The sequence below is a fragment of the Oncorhynchus clarkii genome, chromosome 33 (assembly GCF_045791955.1).
Source record: "Oncorhynchus clarkii lewisi isolate Uvic-CL-2024 chromosome 33, UVic_Ocla_1.0, whole genome shotgun sequence".
Classification (NCBI taxonomy): domain Eukaryota; kingdom Metazoa; phylum Chordata; class Actinopteri; order Salmoniformes; family Salmonidae; genus Oncorhynchus; species Oncorhynchus clarkii.
The window spans coordinates 33,493,855-33,518,580 of record NC_092179.1 but is presented as its reverse complement, the minus strand read 5'-3'; the positions used below and the strand labels follow the sequence as shown (position 1 = coordinate 33,518,580).

At 46.6% G+C, this 24,726-nt stretch overlaps 2 protein-coding genes across 2 annotated transcripts in view; one reads left to right on the top strand and one right to left on the bottom strand.

Moving 5' to 3' along the window:
• LOC139392905 (EGFR pathway substrate 8a, signaling adaptor) overlaps window positions 1–22,450 on the bottom strand; it is a 139,995-nt gene extending 117,545 nt beyond the window's left edge. Inside the window, 1 exon segment of the mRNA XM_071141229.1 lies at window positions 22,205–22,450. The gene's annotated coding sequence lies outside the window, so the exon portion shown is untranslated.
• On the top strand, window positions 285–1,184 carry LOC139392976 (uncharacterized). The gene has a single exon (XM_071141284.1). The coding sequence runs from the start codon at window positions 285–287 to the stop codon at window positions 1,182–1,184; it is 900 nt and encodes a 299-aa protein (XP_070997385.1).
• Window positions 22,451–24,726: the final 2,276 nt, after the last annotated feature.

The window sequence follows — 24,726 nt, the reverse complement described above, 5'->3', positions numbered from 1 at the left end:
GAGGAAGGAGGAGAGGCGAGGGAGAGAGGGAGGTGAGAGAGTGGGAGAGAGGGAGGTGAGAGAGAAAGAGGGAGGTGAGAGGGGGAGGTGAGAGGGGGAGGTGAGAGAGATGGCTGTGAAAGTGAGGGAGAGAGGGAGGTGAGAGAAAAAGAGGGAGGTAGAGGGGGAGAGAGGGAGGTGAGAGGGGGAGAGATGGAGATGAGAGGGAGAGAGGGAGGTGAGAGGGGGAGAGAGGGAGGTGAGAAGGAGGTAAACTCCTGACTGATCTGAAGCCCGCCCAGCATATGGCCCACAACCCTACCAGCTCTACCAGCCCTACCAGCTCTACCAGCTCTACCAGCCCTACCAGCCCTGCATATGGCCAAACAACCCTACCAGCCCTACCAGCTCTACCAGCCCTACCAGCTCTACAGCCCTACCAGATCTACCAGCCCTACCAGCCCAGCATATGGCCCACAGCCATACCAGCCATACCAGCTCTACCAGGCCAGCATATGGCCCACAGCCCTACCAGCCCAGCATATGGCCCACAGCCCTACCAGCTCTACAAGCTCTACCAGCCCTACCAGCCCAGCATATGGCCCACAGCTCTACCAGCCCTACCAGCCCAGCATATGGCCCACAGCCCTACCAGCCCAGCATATGGCCCACAGCCCTACCAGCCCAGCATATGGCCCACAGCCCTACCTGCCCAGCATATGGCCCACAGCCCTACCGGCCCAGAATATGGCCCACAGACCTACCAGCCCAGCATATGGCCCAAGGCCCTACCTGCCCAGCATATGGCCCACAGCCCTACCGGCCCAGAATATGGCCCACAGCCCTACCAGCCCAGCATATGGCCCACTGCCCTACCAGCCCAGCATATGGCCCACAGCCCTACCAGCCCAGCATATGGCCCACAGCCCTACCAGCTCTACCAGCCCTACCAGCCCAGCATATGGCCCACAGCCTTACCAGCCCTACCAGCTCTACCAGCCCAGAATATGGTCCACAGCCCTACCAGCTCTACCAGCTCTACCAGCCCTACCAGCCCAGCATATGGCCCACAGCCCTACCAGCCCAGCATATGGTCCACATCCCTACCACCCCTACCAGCCCAGCATATGGCCCACAGCCCTACCAGCCCAGCATATTGCCCACAGCCCTACCAGCTCTACCAGCCCTACCAGCTCAGCATATGACCCACAGCCCTACCAGCCCAGCATATGGTCCACAGCCCTACCATCCCTACCAGCCCAGCATATGGCCCACAGCCCAGCATATGGCCCACAGTCCACTAGAGACAGGTGAGACAGTCCACTAGAGACAGTCCACTAGAGACAGTCCACTAGAGGCAGTCCACTAGAGACAGTCCACTAGACAGTCCACTAGAGACAGTCCACTAGAGACAGGTGAGATAGTCCACTAGAGACAGTCCACTAGAGACAGGTGAGACATTCCACTAGAGGCAGTCAACTAGAGACAGTCCACTAGAGACAGTCCACTAGAGACAGGTGTGACAGTCCACTAGAGACAGTCAACTAGAGACAGTCCACTAGAGGCAGTCCACTAGAGACAGTCCACTAGAGACAGTCCACTAGAGACAGGTGAGACAGTCCACTAGAGACAGTCCACTAGAGACAGGTGAGACAGTCCACTAGAGGCAGTCCACTAGAGACAGGTGAGACAGTCCACTAGAGACAGTCCACTAGAGACAGGTGAGACAGTCCACTAGAGACAGGTGAGACAGTCCACTAGAGACAGGTGAGACAGTCCACTAGAGGCAGGTGAGATAGTCCACTAGAGGCAGTCCACTAGAGACAGGTGAGACAGTCCACTAGAGACAGGTGAGACAGTCCACTAGAGGCAGTCCACTAAAGACAGATGAGACAGTCCACTAGAGACAGGTGAGACAGTCCACTAGAGGCAGTCCACTAGAGACAGGTGAGACAGTCCACTAGAGACAGGTGAGACAGTCCACTAGAGACAGGTGAGACAGTCCACTAGAGACAGGTGAGACAGTCCACTAGAGACAGGTGAGACAGTCCACTAGAGGCAGGTGAGATAGTCCACTAGAGGCAGTCCACTAAAGACAGATGAGACAGTCCACTAGAGACAGGTGAGACAGTCCACTAGAGGCAGTCCACTAGAGACAGGTGAGACAGTCCACTAGAGACAGGTGAGACAGTCCACTAGAGGCAGTCCACTAGAGACAGGTGAGACAGTCCACTAGAGACAGGTGAGATAGTCCTTTACTGTGTGAATGGAAAGTCAGATATTTTTATCTTGCTCCTTGCATCCATGCACTTAGATTATATTTTACCTTTATTTAACTAGGCAAGTAACATTTTCAATGACAGCCTAGGAACAGTGGGTGAACTGTCTTGTTCAGGGGCAGAACGACATAATTTTTACCTTGTCAGGTTGGGGATTCAATCTTGCAACCTTTCAGTTACTAGTCCAACGCTCTAAGCACTAGGCTCTAAGCACTAGGCTCTAAGCACTAGGCTCTAACCACTAGGCTCTAACCACTAGGCTCTAACCACTAGGCTCTAACCACTAGGCTCTAACCACTAGGCTCTAACCACTAGGCTCTAACCACTAGGCTCTAGCCACTAGGCTCTAACCACTAGGCTCTAGCCACTAGGCTCTAGCCACTAGGCTCTAACCACTAGGCTCTAACCACTAGGCTAACCTGCCACCCCAATAATAAGCATAAAGGGAGCCTTTGAGGTTTAAAGTTAATTTTCTTGTCCTTCTACAAACCTTTTATTTCAGAACGTCCGTTGTCCTGGGGGCGTTGATGACTAAAACCCAACAACCACCTGACCCGCCATAAAGCACTGTTGTCATCACAATATTTACCTCTGTTCAGAAGACCAACTGTATTTCCTTCCACCTACCGACTGTCCAGGTTCCCTTTCTCTGGGAGGGAAAGAGGGGCTTGGAACAAAGAGAATTCCTGATCAGTGTTGAAATAATCCATCTATAATTAAATATATGATTAGCTCTAATCCTGCAACCTTTCATCACTACGATTAACAAACGGAAAGAAACAGCAGGTTGGTTCTAAACCAACCAGGTTAAATACCTGCAGCATCAGCAGGGTGTAAACCAACCAGGTTAAATACCTGCAGCATCAGCAGGATGTAAACCAACCAGGTTAAATACCTGCAGCATCAGCAGGATGTGAACCAACCAGGTTAAATACCTGCAGCATCAGCAGGATGTAAACCAACCAGGTTAAATACCTGCAGCATCAGCAGGATGTAAACCAACCGGATTAAATACCTGCAGCATCAGCAGGATGTAAACCAACCAGGTTAAATACCTGCAGCATCAGCAGGATGTAAACCAACCAGGTTAAATACCTGCAGCATCAGCAGGATGTAAACCAACCAGGTTAAATACCTGCAGCATCAGCAGGATGTAAACCAACCGGGTTAAATACCTGCAGCATCAGCAGGATGTAAACCAACCAGGTTAAATACCTGCAGCATCAGCAGGATGTAAACCAACCAGGTTAAATACCTGCAGCATCAGCAGGATGTAAACCAACCGGGTTAAATACCTGCAGCATCAGCAGGATGTAAACCAACCAGGTTAAATACCTGCAGCATCAGCAGGATGTAAACCAACCAGGTTAAATACCTGCAGCATCAGCAGGATGTGAACCAACCAGGTTAAATACCTGCAGCATCAGCAGGATGTAAACCAACCAGGTTAAATACCTGCAGCATCAGCAGGATGTAAACCAACCGGATTAAATACCTGCAGCATCAGCAGGATGTAAACCAACCAGGTTAAATACCTGCAGCATCAGCAGGATGTAAACCAACCAGGTTAAATACCTGCAGCATCAGCAGGATGTGAACCAACCAGGTTAAATACCTGCAGCATCAGCAGGATGTGAACCAACCAGGTTAAATACCTGCAGCATCAGCAGGATGTAAACCAACCAGGTTAAATACCTGCAGCATCAGCAGGATGTAAACCAACCAGGTTAAATACCTGCAGCATCAGCAGGATGTAAACCAACCAGGTTAAATACCTGCAGCATCAGCAGGATGTAAACCAACCAGGTTAAATACCTGCAGCATCAGCAGGATGTAAACCAACCGGGTTAAATACCTGCAGCATCAGCAGGATGTAAACCAACCAGGTTAAATACCTGCAGCATCAGCAGGATGTAAACCAACCAGGTTAAATACCTGCAGCATCAGCAGGATGTAAACCAACCAGGTTAAATACCTGCAGCATCAGCAGGACTACATACCACACAGTGTCACCACTACATAACATGTCAGCATGTCACAATACTGGCAGACAACTGAAGGTGACAGACAGCATGTCACAACACCCATGACCCATCACTCTCAGAGGATTAGCAGCGATCTGTTCTCCCTCACGGAGGCTACCCTCAGTCAGGCATTTCCCTTCCAATACATTCAGTGTAACCGTGTGAGGAGGGTAGAGAGGATTGGGATTCCCCTTCAGCCTCGTGGGACAGCAGCACAGAGGACTAGAACAACTGGAGAGAACAGCACACCATCACACACACACACACACACACACACACACACAGGTGTCAAGGGAAGCCAGTTTGGATTTGGCTTCACACCAATCACATCACATCAAAAGCAAAACGTCATTGACAGAATTCTTTACAATTACTGCATCTTGTTGTGTCGTTGTCCTCCGGTGGCTAGCTAGCTAAAATTGTCCCTTTCCTAAATTAGCCTGGGATGGAGATAGGGATTGGGACTTGTGGTTTTACTTAATTCTCCGTACTGGCCAATGATTATAACGGTGATTCTGATCCAACCATAAATTCATACATTGTGCCCCTGCCCTGAGAGGATGGAAGTTCAATATGTAGCTAGATGTAGAAGGCTAATATTAACTAGCTGGCTCATCGTTGCCCATGAAAGGACGTTAGGCCAGCAAGCAAGCATTTTAGCCAAGTAGCCCAGGACACCAAAACAACCTACCTGGACAGAGAGCTAGCTAGCAGGACTACATGATTAGAACTGGCTAGCCAACCTGCCTGGATGGTGAACTAGCTAGCAGGACTACATGATTAGAACTGGCTAGCCAACCTGCCTGGACGGTGAACTAGCTAGCAGGACTACATGATTAGAACTGGCTAGCCAACCTGCCTGGACGGTGAACTAGCTAGCAGGACTACATGATTAGAACTGGCTAGCCAACCTGCCTGGACGGTGAACTAGCTAGCAGGACTACATGATTAGAACTGGCTAGCCAACCTGCCTGGATGGTGATCTAGCTAGCTGGACTACATGATTAGAACTGGCTAGCCAACCTGCCTGGATGGTGAACTAGCTAGCAGGACTTCAGTGTTCCTAGTAGACAGAGGGGCAAGCACAGAATACAGAGCGATATCAGTACACAGCTATGAGACTGTGTTCCATCAAATCTGTTGTTTACTAAATCACAGTGGAATCTGTCGACAAGAGGGACGTCTTGACGGGATAAGTGGAAAGCTGAAGGCTATAGTTAGGGATGGACAGCTGTCATTAAACCCTTTAGAGGACGGTTTGTCTCATGGTGTAACTGGACTCCAGTCCTGATAGATACTCTGATCGTCTTTAAAGTCACGTAATTCCAGACCAGCTGATCACCACGACTACGGATGGACTAGGAAGCAGCAGTGACACGGGTCTGATATGACAGGTAGTAGTAGATCACCATGGTTTAACGCCCTCTCTGACGTGTGGTTGACAGGTAGTAGTGCATCACCATGGTTTAACACCCTCTCTGACGTGTGGTTGACAGGTAGTAGAGCATCACCATGGTTTAACACCCTCTCTGACGTGTGGTTGACAGGTAGTAGTGCATCACCATGGTTTAACACCCTCTCTGACGTGTGGTTGACAGGTAGAAGAGCATCACCATGGTTTAACACCCTCTCTGACGTGTGGTTGACAGGTAGTAGTGCATCACCATGGTTTTAACGCCCTCTCTGACGTGTGGTTGACAGGTAGTAGTGCATCACCATGGTTTAACACCCTCTCTGACGTGTGGTTGACAGGTAGTAGTGCATCACCATGGTTTAACACCCTCTCTGACGTGTGGTTGACAGGTAGTAGAGCATCACCATGGTTTAACACCCTCTCTGACGTGTGGTTGACAGGTAGTAGTGCATCACCATGGTTTAACACCCTCTCTGACGTGTGGTTGACAGGTAGTAGTGCATCACCATGGTTTAACACCCTCTCTGACGTGTGGTTGACAGGTAGTAGAGCATCACCATGGTTTAACACCCTCTCTGACGTGTGGTTGACAGGTAGTAGTGCATCACCATGGTTTAACACCCTCTCTGACGTGTGGTTGACAGGTAGTAGTGCATCACCATGGTTTAACACCCTCTCTGACGTGTGGTTGACAGGTAGTAGAGCATCACCATGGTTTAACACCCTCTCTGACGTGTGGTTGACAGGTAGTAGTGCATCACCATGGTTTAACACCCTCTCTGACGTGTGGTTGACAGGTAGTAGTGCATCACCATGGTTTAGCGCCCTCTCTGACGTGTGGTTGACAGGTAGTAGTGCATCACCATGGTTTTAACGCCCTCTCTGACGTTAGAGGTTTTAACGCCCTCTCTGACGCCCTCTCTGACGTGTGGTTGACAGGTAGTAGTGCATCACCATGGTTTTAACGCCCTCTCTGACCTGTGGTCTGTTGAAACATACAGTAGTAGAGGAATAGGTGGGAAGTCTCACTCACAATCAAAAAGCTGATGAAAATGCTGTTAGGACAGAGACAAATGCTTTGGGAAGGTAGTGAAAGGCTGAGCAACAGAAGGAAACCACTTTGATAAAGAGCCACTTGGAAGAAAGGAATTCACAAGGCTATTCCCAGGTTATGTTTTCAAGGAACATTGATGCATGAATTTGAAGAATTCAGACAGTACCAGGTCAATAACAACAGACTGGTGTCCTCGATACACATTTACCAGCAGCCATGTTGTGTTGAGTCATGGTCCAGACGGAGAGAGAGAAGAGAGAGGAAGTCTTCCTGACACCATCTGTCCTCAGTGTAAACTCAGTTAAGCTCAGTCGCACCCCAGATAATACCCACAGGCCTCTACTGGTCCCTTCCTGGATAATACCCAGAATCATCTCTGGTCCCTTCCTGGATAATACCCAGAATCATCTCTGGTCCCTTCCTGGATAATACCCAGAATCATCTCTGCTCTGTTAATTGTTCCCAGAGCGTTCAGAGCTTTAATTGATTCCTCAAAAATAAACCAGCCAGCGTCACCCTGGGGGAATGGAGAGGCATCTCTACCGGGCCTGACAGCTGATACTGTAGGAGGGAGAGGGGCAGGGCATCTCTACCGGGCCTGACAGCTGATACTGTAGGAGGGAAAGGGGCAGGGTTTCTCTACCGGGCCTGACAGCTGATACTGTAGGAGGGAGAGGGGCAGGGCATCTCTACCGGGCCTGACAGCTGATACTGTAGGAGAGAGAGGGGCAGGGCATCTCTACCGGGCCTGACAGCTGATACTGTAGGAGGGAGAGGGGCAGGGCATCTCTACCGGGCCTGACAGCTGATACTGTAGGAGAGAGAGGGGCAGGGCATCTCTACCGGGCCTGACAGCTGATACTGTAGGAGGGAGAGGGGCAGGGCATCTCTACCGGGCCTGACAGTTCATACTGTAGGAGGGAGAGGGGCAGGGCATCTCTACCGGGCCTGACAGCTGATACTGTAGGAGGGAGAGGGGCAGGGTTTCTCTACCTGGCCTGACAGCTGATACTGTAGGAGGGAGAGGGGCAGGGCATCTCTACCGGGCCTGACAGCTGATGCTGTAGGAGAGAGAGGGGCAGGGCATCTCTACCGGGCCTGACAGCTGATACTGTAGGAGGGAGAGGGGCAGGGCATCTCTACCGGGCCTGACAGTTCATACTGTAGGAGGGAGAGGGGCAGGGCATCTCTACCGGGCCTGACAGCTGATACTGTAGGAGGGAGAGGGGCAGGGCATCTCTACCGGGCCTGACAGCTGATACTGTAGGAGGGAGAGGGGCAGGGCATCTCTACCGGGCCTGACAGTTCATACTGTAGGAGGGAGAGGGGCAGGGCATCTCTACCGGGCCTGACAGTTCTTCCTATAGGAGGGGCAGGGCTTCTCTACTGGGCCTGACAGTTCTTCCTATAGGAGGGGCAGGGCTTCTCTACCGGGCCTAACAGTTCTTCCTATAAGAGGGGCAGGGCTTCTCTACCGGGCCTGACAGTTCTTCCTATAGGAGGGGCAGGGCTTCTCTACCGGGCCTGACAGTTCTTCCTGTAGGAGGGAGAGGGCTTCTCTACCGGGCCTGACAGTTCTACCTGTAGGAGGGGCAGGGCTTCTCTACCGGGCCTGACAGTTCTTCCTGTAGGAGGGAGAGGGGCAGGGCTTCTCTACCGGGCCTGACAGTTCTTCCTGTAGGAGGGTGAGGGGCAGGGCTTCTCTACCGGGCCTGACAGTTCTTCCTGTAGGAGGGGCAGGGCTTCTCTACCGGGCCTGACAGTTCTTCCTGTAGGAGGGGCAGGGCTTCTCTACCGGGCCTGACAGTTCTTCCTGTAGGAGGGAGAGGGGCAGGGCTTCTCTACCGGGCCTGACAGTTCTTCCTGTAGGAGGGTGAGGGGCAGGGCTTCTCTACCGGGCCTGACAGTTCTTCCTGTAGGAGGGGCAGGGCTTCTCTACCGGGCCTGACAGTTCTTCCTGTAGGAGGGAGAGGGGCAGGGCTTCTCTACCGGGCCTGACAGTTCTTCCTGTAGGAGGGTGAGGGGCAGGGCTTCTCTACCGGGCCTGACAGTTCTTCCTGTAGGAGGGGCAGGGCTTCTCTACTGGGCCTGACAGTTCTTCCTGTAGGAGGGAGAGGGGCAGGGCTTCTCTACCGGGCCTGACAGTTCTTCCTGTAGGAGGGTGAGGGGCAGGGCTTCTCTACCGGGCCTGACAGTTCTTCCTGTAGGAGGGGCAGGGCTTCTCTACCGGGCCTGACAGTTCTTCCTGTAGGAGGGAGAGGGGCAGGGCTTCTCTACCGGGCCTGACAGTTCTTCCTGTAGGAGGGAGAGGGGCTTCTCTACCGGGCCTGACAGTTCTTCCTGTAGGAGGGGCAGGGCTTCTCTACCGGGCCTGACAGTTCTTCCAGTTCTTTGATCAGTTATAAAGTTTAAAGCCGTTATTTTTGCATTTTTGCCCAAAGCGTTTTGGCCCATGGTTCTTTTTTTTGTTAAAACATCATACAATTTCAATTGAGTTGAGCATTAAGGAGATTTACGTATGTAACTATTGTGATTGCTGAGTGCATATACAGAGCAGTCTATTAAAAGCCTCTATTTCACCTGCCAGAAGAGTTAGGTCGAGGATTGCAGAGGAAACTCATATTCCCATCATCATCAACTGACATGTTTTCACTGGAGCTCTAATCTAATAATTTTCCCAGAGAGAGAAAAACCCACCCGTGTCCAACACATCACAGCTCACAGGGCAGTGAGGGGAGGGGTTACTGGGGGCCTTTACTGATACCAGAGTCTGGGAACTTCCTAAAATACAACTCCTGGACCAGTGGACATCCCCATGGACGACCGCTGGACGGAGGCCAATCACAAGCCTGAGCGGATTGACAGGGCACAATCAGAACTCTGACCCACTGGACGGAAGCCAATCAGAACTCTGACCCGGTGGACAAGGGCCAATCAGAATGTTCGCATGGAAGGTTCCGGTCCCCGCTGACCACATCCCTCTAATGCAGCAGTGTGTTCTGTTCCATTCCGTTCCATTTGGTTGCATCACTCAACATCTGGATAAACAACAACATGTCAGGGAGGGAAAATATTGTCTTCTAAACAGGCCAGAATCAGGGAAAATATTGTCTTCTAAACAGGCCAGAGTCAGGGAAAATGTTGTCTTCTAAACAGGCCAGAGTCAGGGAAAATATTGTCTTCTAAACAGGCCAGAATCAGGGAAAGGATAGAAGATGATTACACAACCTAGTGTCTCCTGATCAAAGATCTCTCAGGAGCCCCAGCAGACAGCTAGTTGTTCTAGACCCACATCAGAGGGGAGCCTTCACCCCCAGACGCACTAGCTAACGAGTAGAGACGTTACCAGTAATTGTACCTTATCAGTCAACACAATACATACAGAGAGAGAGACAGACTCACTAGCTAACGAGTAGAGACGTTACCAGTATCTTATCAGTCAACACAAAACACAGAGAGAGAGACAGACTCACTAGCTAACGAGTAGAGACGTTACCAGTACCTTATCAGTCAACACAATACACAGAGAGAGAGACAGACTCACTAGCTAACGAGTAGAGACGTTACCAGTACCTTATCAGTCAACACAATACACAGAGAGAGAGACAGACTCACTAGCTAACGAGTAGAGACGTTACCAGTACCTTATCAGTCAACACAATACACAGAGAGAGAGACAGACTCACTAGCTAACGAGTAGAGACGTTACCAGTAATTGTACCTTATCAGTCAACACAATACAGAGAGAGAGAGAGACAGACTCACTAGCTAACGAGTAGAGACGTTACCAGTACCTTATCAGTCAACACAATACACAGAGAGAGAGACTCACTAGCTAACGAATAGAGACATTACCAGTACCTTATCAGTCAACACAATACACAGAGAGAGAGACAGACTCACTAGCTAACGAGTAGAGATGTTACCAGTACCTTATCAGTCAACACAATAAACAGAGAGAGAATTACAATTATAGCTGCAAGTCTCTTGGGGTATGTCTCTATAAGCTTGGCACGAGGCCACTGGGATTTCTGCCCATTCTTCAAGGCAAAACTGTTCCAGCTCCTTCAAGTTGGATGGGTTCCGCTGGTGTACAGCAATCTTTAAGTCATACCACAGATTCTGAATTGGATTGAGGTATGAGCTTTGACTAGGCCATTCCAAGACATTTAAATGTTTTCCCTTAAACCACCCAAGTGTTGCTTTAGCAGTATGCTTAGGGTGATTGTCCTGCTGGAAGGTAAACCTCCGTCCCAGTCTCAAATCTCTGGAAGACTCAAGAATTTCCCTGTATTTAGCGCCATCCATCAATCTTTCAATTCTGACCAGTTTCCCAGTCCCTGCAGATAAACATCCCCACAGCATGATGCTGCCACCACCATACTTCACTGTGGGGATGCTGTTCTCGGGGTGATGAGAGGTGTTGGGTTTGTGCCAGACATAGCGCTATCCTTGGCCAAAAAGCTAATGTTTTGTCTCACCAGAGTACCTTCTCCATATGTTTGGGGAGTCTCCCACAGTACCTTCTCCATATGTTTGGGGAGTCTCCCACATTACTTTTGTACGAACACCAAACATGTTTGCTTATTTTTTTCTTTAAGCATTGGATTTTTGTCTGCCCACTCTTCCATAAAGCCCAGCTCTGTGGAGTGTACGGCTTAAAGTGGTCCTATGGACAGATTCTCCAATCTCTGCTGTAGCTTTGCAGCTCCTTCAGGATTATCTTTGGTCTCTTTGTTGCCTCTCTGATTAATGTCCTCCTTGCCTGGTCCGTGAGTTTTGGTGGGCAGCCCTCTCTTGGCAGGTGTGTTGTGGTGCCATATTCTTTCCATTTTTTAATAATGGATTTAATGGTGCTCCATGGGATGTTCAAAGTTTCTGATATTGTTTTATAATCCAACCCTGATCGGTACTTCTCCACAACTTTGCTCTTCATGGTGCTGCTTGCTTGGTGGTGCACCTTGCTTAGGGGTGTTGCAGACTCTGGGGCCTTTCAGAACAGGTGTATATATACTGAGATCATGTGACAGATCATGTGACAGATCATGTGACAATTAGATTGCACACAGGTGGACTTTATTGAACTAATGATGTGACTTCTGAAGGTAATTGATGGCACCAGATCTTATGTAGGGGCTTCACAGCAGAGGGGCTGAAAACACGGAACACTTTTCCCTATTTTATATTTTACCATTTCTTTAAACAAGTTATTTTTTTTAAACAAGTTTTTTTTTACATTTCACTATTTTGTGTATGTCGATTACATGAAATCCAAATTAAAAATCTATTTAAATTACAGGTTGTATTGCAACAAAATAGGAAAAACTCCAAGGGGGATGAATACTTTTGCAAGTCACTGTATGTTTCCCATGCCAATAAAGTCCTTCAGACAGACAGACAGACAGACAGACAGAGACAGTGACCCAGAGACAGGGTAATAGATAGATAGGGGTTTTAGGTGACATAGCTCCAGGGAAACCAGTTGTACCTGTGGGAGATGAATGGAACGAGGAGCTGAAAGGCTCATAACACCAATTACCAGGCAGGCCACTGGAGAGGTGCTTTAACGAACCAATTACCAGGCAGGTCACTGGAGAGGTGCTTTAACGACACCAATTACCAGGCAGGTCACTGGAGAGGTGCTTTAATGAACTCGCTACTTATTAATAACTGCTGACCTCTTCCTGATCCTGATGATGGCGATGACGACGACCGGAGCTATTGCTCATTAACAAACCAGGGGCACTTTAATAGAACAACTCAGTTGATCTATAGAGAACGGGTAACGAAGGTCAAGGTTACCTCAAACTACCAACACAGGTGACCACTCCTGACCTTTATTAAAATGTGCAATATGCAGAAATTGCTCTGCCATTTCCTAGGTTACTCAAATTCTAATATTTCACCTAATTTCAGTTTTATGTGACAAGACAATCAATGTATAGAGTAGAGAATCCTTGTACCACGGTTATGACAATAACACAGGGATCATAAACCTTGAGTGGTCGGCTGGTATGTCAATAACACAGGGGTCATAGACCTAGAGTGGTCGACTGGTATGTCAATAACACAGGGGTCATAGACCTAGAGTGGTGGACTGGTACAACAATAACACAGGGGTCATAGACCTAGAGTGGTGGACTGGTATGTCAATAACACAGGGGTCATAGACCTAGAGTGGTCGACTGGTACAACAATAACACAGGGGCCATAGACCTAGAGTGGTGGACTGGTACAACAATAACACAGGGGTCATAGACCTAGAGTGGTGGACTGGTACAACAATAACACAGGGGTCATAGACCTAGAGTGGTGGGCTGGTATGTCAATAACACAGGGGTCATAGACCTAGAGTGGTGGACTTGTACAACAATAACACAGGGGTCATAGACCTAGAGTGGTGGACTGGTACAACAATAACACAGGGGTCATAGACCTAGAGTGGTGGACTGGTACGTCAATAACACAGGGGTCATAGACCTAGAGTGGTGGACTGGTACAACAATAACACAGGGGTCATAGACCTAGAGTGGTGGACTGGTACAACAATAACACAGGGGTCATAGACCTAGAGTGGTGGACTGGTATGTCAATAACACAGGGGTCATAGACCTAGAGTGGTGGACTGGTATGTCAATAACAAAGGGGTCATAGACCTAGAGTGGTGGACTGGTATGTCAATAACACAGGGGTCATAGACCTAGAGTGGTGAACTGGTATGTCAATAACACAGGGGTCATAGACCTAGAGTGGTGGACTGGTATGTCAATAACACAGGGGTCATAGACCTAGAGTGGTGGACTGGTACAACAATAACACAGGGGTCATAGACCTAGAGTGGTGGACTGGTACAACAATAACACAGGGGTCATAGACCTTGAGTGGTGGACTGGTATGTCAATAACACAGGGGTCATAGACCTAGAGTGGTGGACTGGTATGGCAATAACACAGAGGTCATAGACCTTGAGTGGTGGACTGGTATGTCAATAACACAGGGGTCATAGACCTAGAGTGGTGGACTTGTATGGCAATAACACAGGGGTCATAGACCTTGAGTGGTGAACTGGTATGTCAATAACACAGGGGTCATAGACCTAGAGTGGTGGACTGGTATGTCAATAACACAGGGGTCATAGACCTAGAGTGGTGGACTGGTACGACAGTAACACAGGGGTCATAGACCTAGAGTGGTGGACTTGTATGGCAATAACACAGGGGTCATAGACCTTGAGTGGTGGACTGGTACAACAATAACACAGGGGTCATAGACCTAGAGTGGTGGACTGGTACAACAATAACACAGGGGTCATAGACCTTGAGTGGTGGACTGGTATGTCAATAACACAGGGGTCATAGACCTAGAGTGGTGGACTGATACAACAATAACACAGGGGTCATAGACCTAGAGTGGTGGACTGGTATGTCAATAACACAGGAGAGAAGAAGAGAAGCCATTGATTTTTATTTTTTATTTCAAGTTTATTTAACTAAGCAAGTCAATTAAAAACTCATTATTATTTACAATGACTGCCTACCCAGAGGCAGAAGGCCTCCTGCGGGTACCGGGGCGCGGGATTAAGAATAATAATGTTGGACGAAACACACATCACGACAAGAGGGACACCACAACACTAGATAAAGAGATACCTGAGACAACAACACAGCATGGCAACAACACATGACAACACAGCATGGCAGCACCACAACATGGCAGCACCACAACATGGCAGCACCACAACATGGTAGCATTACAACATGGTAGCATTACAACATGGCAGCACCAGAACACCACAACATGGCAGCACCACAACATGGCAACACCACAACATAGTAGCATTACAACATGGTAGCATTACAACATGGCAGCACCACAACATGGTAGCACCACAACATGGCAGCACGACAACATGGTAGCATTACAACATGGCAGCACCACAACATGGCAGCACCACAACATGGTAGCATTACAACATGGTAGCACCACAACATGGCAGCACCACAACATGGTAGCAGTACAACATGGTAGCACCACAACATGGCAGCACCACAACATGGCAGCACCACAACATGACAGCACCACAACATGGTAGCAATACAACATGGTAGCATTACAACATGGCAGCACCACAACATGGCAGCACCACTACATGGCAGCACGACAACATGGCAGCACCACAACATGGCAGCACCACAAATTGGCAGCACCACAACATGGTAGCAGTACAACATGGTAGCATTACACCATGGTAGAACCACAACATGGCAGCACCACAACATGGCAGCACCACTACATGGTAGCACCACAACATGGTAGCAGCACAAGCATCAAAGCAGCCCAGGACCTTGAAGGAACCCTTGAACACAGCGAAAGAGTAGCAGGACATTCTTAGTCACAATGTAATCTTGCAGTGTGTGTGTGGGTGGTACCATACACTGGAGAGGAACGGCTAAGAGAAGATAATGTGTTTGGTCAGGGGGCAGCGGACAGCATAGAGGTCAAGTGAATGAGGAAGCAGAGAGACAGGGTGTTGAGGACGACCATGTTTCAGAAGCGTAGTGAACTGAAGTGATGCAGGAAATAGCAGTGTACAGGTCTTTCTTCTCGTTAAAGACCATGTTTCATTCCCAAAGCCTCGGCGACAGAGGGGACAGCAAGAATGTCCCAAGTATTGACTTTTCTCTTTAACACTTTGACTTGGACTCAGAATTGACCCACCATGTTTCAACGGCCCATATTCTACATGATTTAACGGTATGCCTTTGTCTTGAATTACTCGCGCTACGATCCAAGTCAATTCAAACTGTGTGAATTACGCTACGATCCAAGTCAATTCAAACTGTGTGAATCACGCTACGATCCAAGTCAATTCAATGTGTGTGAATCACGCTACGATCCAAGTCAATTCAATGTGTGTGAATCACGCTACGATCCAAGTCAATTCAAACTGTGTGAATCATGCTACGATCCAAATCAATTCAAACTGTGTTGAATCACGCTACGATCCAAATCAATTCAAACTGTGTGAATCACGCTACGATCCAAATCAATTCAAACTGTGTTGAATCACGCTACGATCCAAGTCAATTCAAACTGTGTGAATCACGCTACGATCCAAATCAATTCAAACTGTGTGAATCACGCTACGATCCAAGTCAATTCAAACTGAGTGAATCACGCTACGATCCAAATCAATTCAAACTGTGTGAATCACGCTACGATCCAAGTCAATTAAAACTGTGTGAATCACGCTACGATCCAAATCAATTCAAACTGTGTGAATCACGCTACGATCCAAGTCAATTCAAACTGTGTGAATCACGCTACGATCCAAATCAATTCGAACTGTGTGAATCACGCTACGATCCAAGTCAATTCAATGTGTGAATCACGCTACGATCCAAATCAATTCAATATGTTGAATCACGCTACGATCCAAATCAATGTGTGTGAATCACGCTACGATCCAAATCAATGTGTGTGAATCACGCTACGATCCAAATCAATTCAATGTGTTGAATCACGCTACGATCCAAATCAATTCAAACTGTGTGAATCACGCTACGATCCAAATCAATTCAAACTGTGTGAATCACGCTACGATCCAAATCAATTCAAACTGTGTGAATCACGCTACGATCCAAATCAATTCAATGTGTGTGAATCACGCTACGATCCAAATCAATGTGTGTGAATCACGCTACGATCCAAATCAATTCAATGTGTGAATCACGCTACGATCCAAATCAATTCAATGTGTGTGAATCACGCTACGATCCAAATCAATGTGTGTGAATCACGCTACGATCCAAATCAATTCAATGTGTGTGAATCACGCTACGATCCAAATCAATTCAATATGTTGAAATAACATCTTAGCGGATTGATTGACATTAGGAAGGGCTTTGGATGGAAGGGCTGGATGTTCGCGTGAAAGATATCAACGAGGCCTCTGGTCCACCCCGCTATAAAAACAGAGAACACCCTCCTACCAACCAGGGAACACCCTCCTACCAACCAGGGAACACCCTCCTACCAACCAGGGAACACCCTCCTACCAACCAGGGACAGGCCGCATCCGGCTGTGTTCACACAAACACTACTAACCTATTATTATAATCTGCAGTAAGGATCAATAATGATGATTCCCGATGCTTAATTGATTGATGATCGATAAAGGGTATTTCATTGCACTAAGCTGTTTGATTCAGGAATAATAAATATATTTCATCTGATAGACAAAGGGCCTTTGGATTAGACGACCATCATTCATCAATGTCAATATATTTTCTTCAACAGTCATTGATTCTGTAGGCTATTCTGGAATAGTATCCTCAACACCGATAGCTATGACAGAGAACGGGCCTTTGGATTAGACTACTACTATTCATCACCTATAGCTATGTGCTCATTGAGCATGAGTTCCCCAGCTGTAGTTACATACAGCAGACAACCCTTTAGTAATGAGTTCCCCGGCTGTAGTTACATACAGCAGACAACCCTTTAGTAATGAGTTCCCCAGCTGTAGTTACATACAGCAGACAACCCTTTAGTAATGAGTTCCCCAGCTGTAGTTACATACAGCAGACAACCCTTTAGTAATGAGTTCCCCAGCTGTAGTTACATACAGCAGACAACCCTTTAGTAATGAGTTCCCCGGCCCTAGTTACATACAGCAGACAACCCTTTAGTAATGAGTTCCCCAGACAACCCTTTAGTAATGAGTTCCCCGGCCCTAGTACATACAGCAGACAACCCTTTAGTAATGAGTTCCCCAGCTGTAGTTACATACAGCAGACAACCCTTTAGTAATGAGTTCCCCAGCTGTAGTTACATACAGCAGACAACCCTTTAGTAATGAGTTCCTCAGCCCTAGTTACATACAGCAGACAACCCTTTAGTAATGAGTTCCCCAGCAACCCTTTAGTGTAGCTGTAGTTACATACAGCAGACAACCCTTTAGTAATGAGTTCCCCAGCCCTAGTTACATACAGCAGACAACCCTTTAGTAATGAGTTCCCCAGCTGTAGTTACATACAGCAGACAACCCTTTAGTAATGAGTTCCCGGCCCTAGTTACATACAGCAGACAACCCTTTAGTAATGAGTTCCCCAGCTGTAGTTACATACAGCAGACAACCCTTTAGTAATGAGTTCCTCAGCCCTAGTTACATACAGCAGACAACCCTTTAGTAATGAGTTACATACAGCAGACAACCCTTTAGTAATGCTGTAGTTACATACAGCAGACAACCCTTTAGTAATGAGTTCCCCGGCCCTAGTTACATACAGCAGACAACCCGTAGTTACATACAGCAGACAACCCTTTAGTTCCCCAAGTTACATACCGCAGTTCCCCAGCTGTAGTTACATACAGCAGACAACCCTTTAGTAATGAGTTCCCCGGCCCTAGTTACATACAGCAGACAACCCGTTAGTAATGAGTTCCCCAGCCCTAGGTACATACAGCAGACAACCCTTTAGTAATGAGTTCCCCAGCCCTAGTTACATACCGCAGACAACCCTTTAGTAATGAGTTCCCCAGCCCTAGTTACATACAGCAGACAACCCTTTAGTAATAAATTCCCCAGCACTAGTTACATACAGCAGACAACCCTTTAGTAATGAGTTCCCCAGGAGTAGGTACATACAGCAGACAACCCTTTAGTAATAAGTTCCCCAGCCCTAGTTACATACAGCAGACAACCCTTTAGTAATGAGTTCCTCAGCCCTAGTTACATACAGCAGACAACCCTTTAGTAATGAGTTCCCCAGCCCTAGTTACATACAGCAGACAACCCTTTAGTAATGAGTTCCCCAGCCCTAGTTACATACAGCAGACAACCCTTTAGTAATGAGTTCCCCAGCCCTAGTTACATACAGCAGACAACCCTTTAGTAATGAGTTCCCCAGCCCTAGTTACATACAGCAGACAACCCTTTAGTAATGAGTTCCCCAGCCCTAGTTACATACAGCAGACAACCCTTTAGTAATTAGTTCCCCAGCCCTAGTTACATACAGCAGACAACCCTTTAGTAATGAGTTCCCCAGCCCTAGTTACATACAGCAGACAACCCTTTAGTAATGAGTTCCCCAGCCCTAGTTACATACAGCAGACAACCCTTTAGTAATGAGTTCCCCAGCCCTAGTTACATACAGCAGACAAACCTTTAGTAATAAGTTCCCCAGCCCTAGTTACATACAGCAGACAACCCTTTAGTAATGAGTTCCCCAGCCCTAGTTACATACCGCAGACAACCCTTTAGTAATGAGTTCCCCAGCCCTAGTTACATACAGCAGACAACCCTTTAGTAATGAGTTCCTCAGCCCTAGTTACATACAGCAGACAACCCTTTAGTAATGAGTTCCCCAGCCCTAGTTACATACAGCAGACAACCCTTTAGTAATGAGTTCCCCACATACAGTTACATACAGCAGACAACCCTTTAGTAATGAGTTCCCCAGCCCTAGTTACAAATGAGTTCCCCAGCCCTTTAGTAATGAGTTCCCCAACCCTAGTTACATACAGCAGACAACCCTTTAGTAATGAGTTCCCCAGCCCTAGTTACATACAGCAGACAACCCTTTAGTAATGAGTTCCCCAGCCCTAGTTACATACAGCAGACAACCCTTTAGTAATGAGTTCCCCAGCCCTAGTTACATACAGCAGACAACCCTTTAGTAATGAGTTCCCCAGCCCTAGTTACATACAGCAGACAACCCTTTAGTAATGAGTTCCCCAGCCCTAGTTACATACAGCAGACAACCCTTTAGTAATGAGTTCCCCAGCCCTAGTTACATACAGCAGACAACCCTTTAGTAATGAGTTCCCCAGCCCTAGTTACATACAGCAGACAACCCTTTAGTAATGAGTTCCCCAGCCCTAGTTACATACAGCAGACAACCCTTTAGTAATGAGTTCCCCAGCCCTAGTTACATACAGCAGACAACCCTTTAGTAATGAGTTCCCCAGCTCTAGTTACATACAGCAGACAACCCTTTAGTACTGAGTTCCTCATTGCTAAGAATAATGAATATGACTGCATTTTCTACTGATTATTGTTATCAGGCTGGTTGTATTGGTGCTAGCTAGGTACTAAGCTAAAGCTAGCTACCCCAGAAGTTGCTGTTAAACAAATGATGCTTTATTACCAACGCGGTATTGTTAACACATCGTTCGTGGCCGCTGTTGCAGACTTCTTTGTACAGCTTTGACAGAGCTACTGTATCTCTTTGACACGCAAAGACCCAAACGGCGTTCCGTAGTATGTCGTGAAGCTAATAGCAGTGACACTATTACTGTGTAGCTCCGGTAGGGCAACATCTGAAAAATATCACACTTGGTAGTGTGTACCGGTGCTAGACCAGTCGGCGAAAGACACCCACGACAGGGATCGGTTGAGTCCATTGGGCAGTGAACTCCATTATCTTGGCTTTCATGGTTTTCACCTTTGAGTCGTCTCGCTGAAATTCTTATTCTTTCAAATGACTGCTGGACTTGTTGACTGGTTGATTCACACAGCAGACATTGTGGGCGAGGTTAGGAATGATGTGTTACACTTATAGACACTTATACACTTACATTTTACGTGGCGTCATTACGTCATCTACCTTCGTACAGGCATGCACCTCATCTACATACGTTATACAGGTATGCACCTCATCTACCTACATTATACAGGTATGCACCTCATCTACCTACGTTATACAGGTATGCACCTCATCTACCTACGTTATACAGGTATGCACCTCATCTACCTACGTTATACAGGTATGCACCTCATCTACCTACGTTATACAGGTATGCACCTCATCTACCCACGTTATACAGGTATGCACCTCATCTACCTATGTTATACAGGTATGCACCTCATCTACCTACATTATACAGGTATGTACCTCATCTACCTACGTAATACAGGTATGCACCTCATCTACCTATGTTGTACAGGTATGCACCTCATCTACCTATGTTGTACAGGTATGCACCTCATCTACCTACGTTATACAGGTATGCACCTCATCTACCTACGTTATACAGGTATGCACCTCATCTACCTACGTTATACAGGTATGCACCTCATCTACCTACGTAATACAGGTATGCACCTCATCTACCTATGTTGTACAGGTATGCACCTCATCTACCTACATTATACAGGTATGCACCTCATCTACCTACGTAATACAGGTATGCACCTCATCTACCTATGTTGTACAGGTATGCACCTCATCTACCTACATTATACAGGTATGTACCTCATCTACCTACGTAATACAGGTATGCACCTCATCTACCTATGTTGTACAGGTATGCACCTCATCTACCTACGTTATACAGGTATGCACGGTAGCTTTGACATCAGTTTTTAACATCGCCGTTAAACTAGACATCGGGTCGTTAAACTAGACATCGGGTCGTTAAACTAGACATCGGGTCGTTAAACTAGACATCGGGTCGTTAAACTAGACGTTGGCATTTTTTGCTAATACCGTCCGATTCCGATATGCTCACCGATATATCGTGCATCCCTAGTTATGACATATTATGACATGGTTATAACCGTGTTATAGTGACGCGTGGTGTCAAGTAGTGGGACCACTTTTTCTAATGCTTACCCTATAATAACGCTACAAATCATCACACGATGGCGCATGGTTTGGCTACAAATCATGAAATATATTGACCAATCACAGACAGCAGCCGACAAGTAGAAAAATAGAACTGAATTGAACATGACATTAATTTAAATATGATTTAAATATTCATTTAAATATGATTTAAATATTCATTTAAATATGATTTAAATCGGCCTATAGCCTACTGTTTTATTTTATACAGTCCTCTCGGTTTGAATTTGAAGCATCTTTTTATACTTCGCTTGTTTGAATTCATGGCAGAAACCTTGTCAACTTTGTTTGTTCTGAAGTTATCGGCGGTCACAGAGAGACGGATAAACCGTGTGGTTCTATGTTCAGCAGAGATCTGCTGTGTTTAAAGTGATGCACGAGAGGGAAAGCATCTAACGACGCTCTTACAGTAGCTTTTCAATAACGATGGTTTTGGGGAAACAGCTCAGAGATTGACCGATGCTCCTACGAAGATTCTAACGATGAACTTAAAATGCTTTTGGAAAAACCGGGCCCAGGTTGCTACGGTGCAACGGTCTAAGGCTACGGTCTATACGGTACGGTGATCGAGTTCAATACAGCGCTTTGAATAATAATAAGTCAACACGTTCAATTGAATATCTTGTCAGCGATGCATTCATTATACAGGCTATGATAGGATTCATATTACCTGGTTTTGTAAATAATCAAAGGTGAATTCACCAATCGAGAGTCAATAGGTTACTGTTTTCATACACAGGTAGGACTATATATATATATATATATATATATATATATATATAGTGTTTATTTTGTGGGAAAAAGCGAGAGAAATCTGCACTTACCTGCTGAAAATGGCTTCACAAACCCTCTGTATTAGCGCATGGCACAAGCAGACTCCTATTCTTTCTGGGAAGAATACAATAGCCCTGAAGTAGAGTATTAGTTGACTTCTATCACCTTGGACGTCCGAGCGGCGGGTCGCCGTATCCAGACCGCCTCGTCCTCTGCGACACACCTGGCGTCAAAAGGTCACGCACAGGCTGGCAAAAGTAGAGAGTCGCAGGACCGTAGAAAACAGCGTTTGAACTAAACGGTTACGGTACTTCTATTGCAAATGTGTGGTCTGTTTCGTCTAACTAAGATCCGCCTTACCTCCCTCCCTCTTCCCCTCTCTTTCTCCCCTCCCCTCTGGTCTGCAGGCACCGTCGCCGCTATGGCACCGACGCCCTCTACCGCAATCAGGCCGTTTACGCACGAGCCGTACCGTATTCGGATTAATTGTGTGCAGCCCATGGACCTTGCTACAGGTCCTGAACCGGGAATGCGGAACCGTGGACCCACCGGGTGTGCAGGTTTTCCAGTGGAGGATGCTTAGTGGAGGAGGGTTTATAATAATGTCTGGAACGGAGTAGATGGAATCTAACTAAGAATGGTATTTGATACCATTCCACTGATTCCGCTCCAGCCATTACCAGGAGCCCGTCCTTCCCAATTAAGGTGCCACCAACCTCCTGTGGTTCCAACCCAATAACAAACATGTTCCAGCCAATGAAGAACTGACTGGCTGAATCAGGTGTTCATAAGAATGGAAGGTTTTCGTTGAATCAACGTTGTTTCCACATCATTTCAATTCAATTTCGTTGAACCAACGATGAATAGACGTTGTCTTGACGTCTGTGCCCAGTGGGGTAGATGAAACATGTCTCTATGGCTGCATTTACACAGGCAACTTCCCAATGAACGTTATGGGCCCAGTTTCCCAGAAGCATTTTAAGGCTAAATGTATCGCTAAATGTACCTCTATAGGAGAATCATTTCATCTCTGCGCTGTTTCCTAAAACCATCTTTATTAATGTTGCACTTGAAAACGCGCATCTGCCTCCACTTGTAGAACAGCTAAATGCTTCTTTAGAGGATTTTTTTGTGCCGTGCCGCGTCACTTTATACACAAAAGCCTCCGATAAACATAGATTTATAGGGTTTATCCGTGTCTTCTCTGTGACCCCCGATAACCTCAGAACAAAGTTAACTCCATATACAAGTTGCCAGTGTCTTTGAAATTCATACTAACAAGTAACATAAACACAATGCATCAAAGTAAAACCCAGATGACTGCATTCAAATATAAATACATGTTCAATCAATTGATTTACCTGGGTTACTCTGTCATTTGATTTACCTGGGTTACTCTGTCATTTGATTTACCTGGGTTACTCTGTCAGTTGATTTACCTGGGTTACTCTGTCATTTGATTTACCTGGGTTACTCTGTCATTTGATTTACCTGGGTTACTCTGTCATTTGATTTACCTGGGTTACTCTGTCATTTGATTTACCTGGGTTACTCTGTCATTTGATTTACCTGGGATACTCTGTCATTTGATTTACCTGGGTTACTCTGTCATTTGATTTACCTGGGTTACTCTGTCATTTGATTTACCTGGGTTACTCTGTCAATTGATTTACCTGGGTTACTCTGTCAATTGATTTACCTGGGTTACTCTGTCATTTGATTTACCTGGGTTACTCTGTCATTTGATTTACCTGGGTTACTCTGTCATTTGATTTACCTGGGTTACTCTGTCATTTGATTTACCTGGGTTACTCTGTCATTTGATTTACCTGGGTTACTCTGTCATTTGATTTACCTGGGTTACTCTGTCATTTGATTTACCTGGGTTACTCTGTCATTTGATTTACCTGGGTTACTCTGTCATTTGATTTACCTGGGTTACTCTGTCATTTGATTTACCTGGGTTACTCTGTCATTTGATTTACCTGGGTTACTCTGTCATTTGATTTACCTGGGTTACTCTGTCATTTGATTTACCTGGGTTACTCTGTCATTTGATTTACCTGGGTTACTCTGTCATTTGATTTACCTGGGTTACTCTGTCATTTGATTTACCTGGGTTACTCTGTCATTTGATTTACCTGGGATACTCTGTCATTTGATTTACCTGGGTTACTCTGTCATTTGATTTACCTGGGTTACTCTGTCATTTGATTTACCTGGGTTACTCTGTCATTTGATTTACCTGGGTTACTCTGTCATTTGATTTACCTGGGTTACTCTGTCATTTGATTTACCTGGGTTACTCTGTCATTTGATTTACCTGGGTTACTCTGTCATTTGATTTACCTGGGTTACTCTGTCATTTGATTTACCTGGGTTACTCTGTCATTTGATTTACCTGGGTTACTCTGTCATTTGATTTACCTGGGTTACTCTGTCATTTGATTTACCTGGGTTACTCTGTCATTTGATTTACCTGGGTTACTCTGTCATTTGATTTACCTGGGTTACTCTGTCATTTGATTTACCTGGGTTACTCTGTCATTTGATTTACCTGGGTTACTCTGTC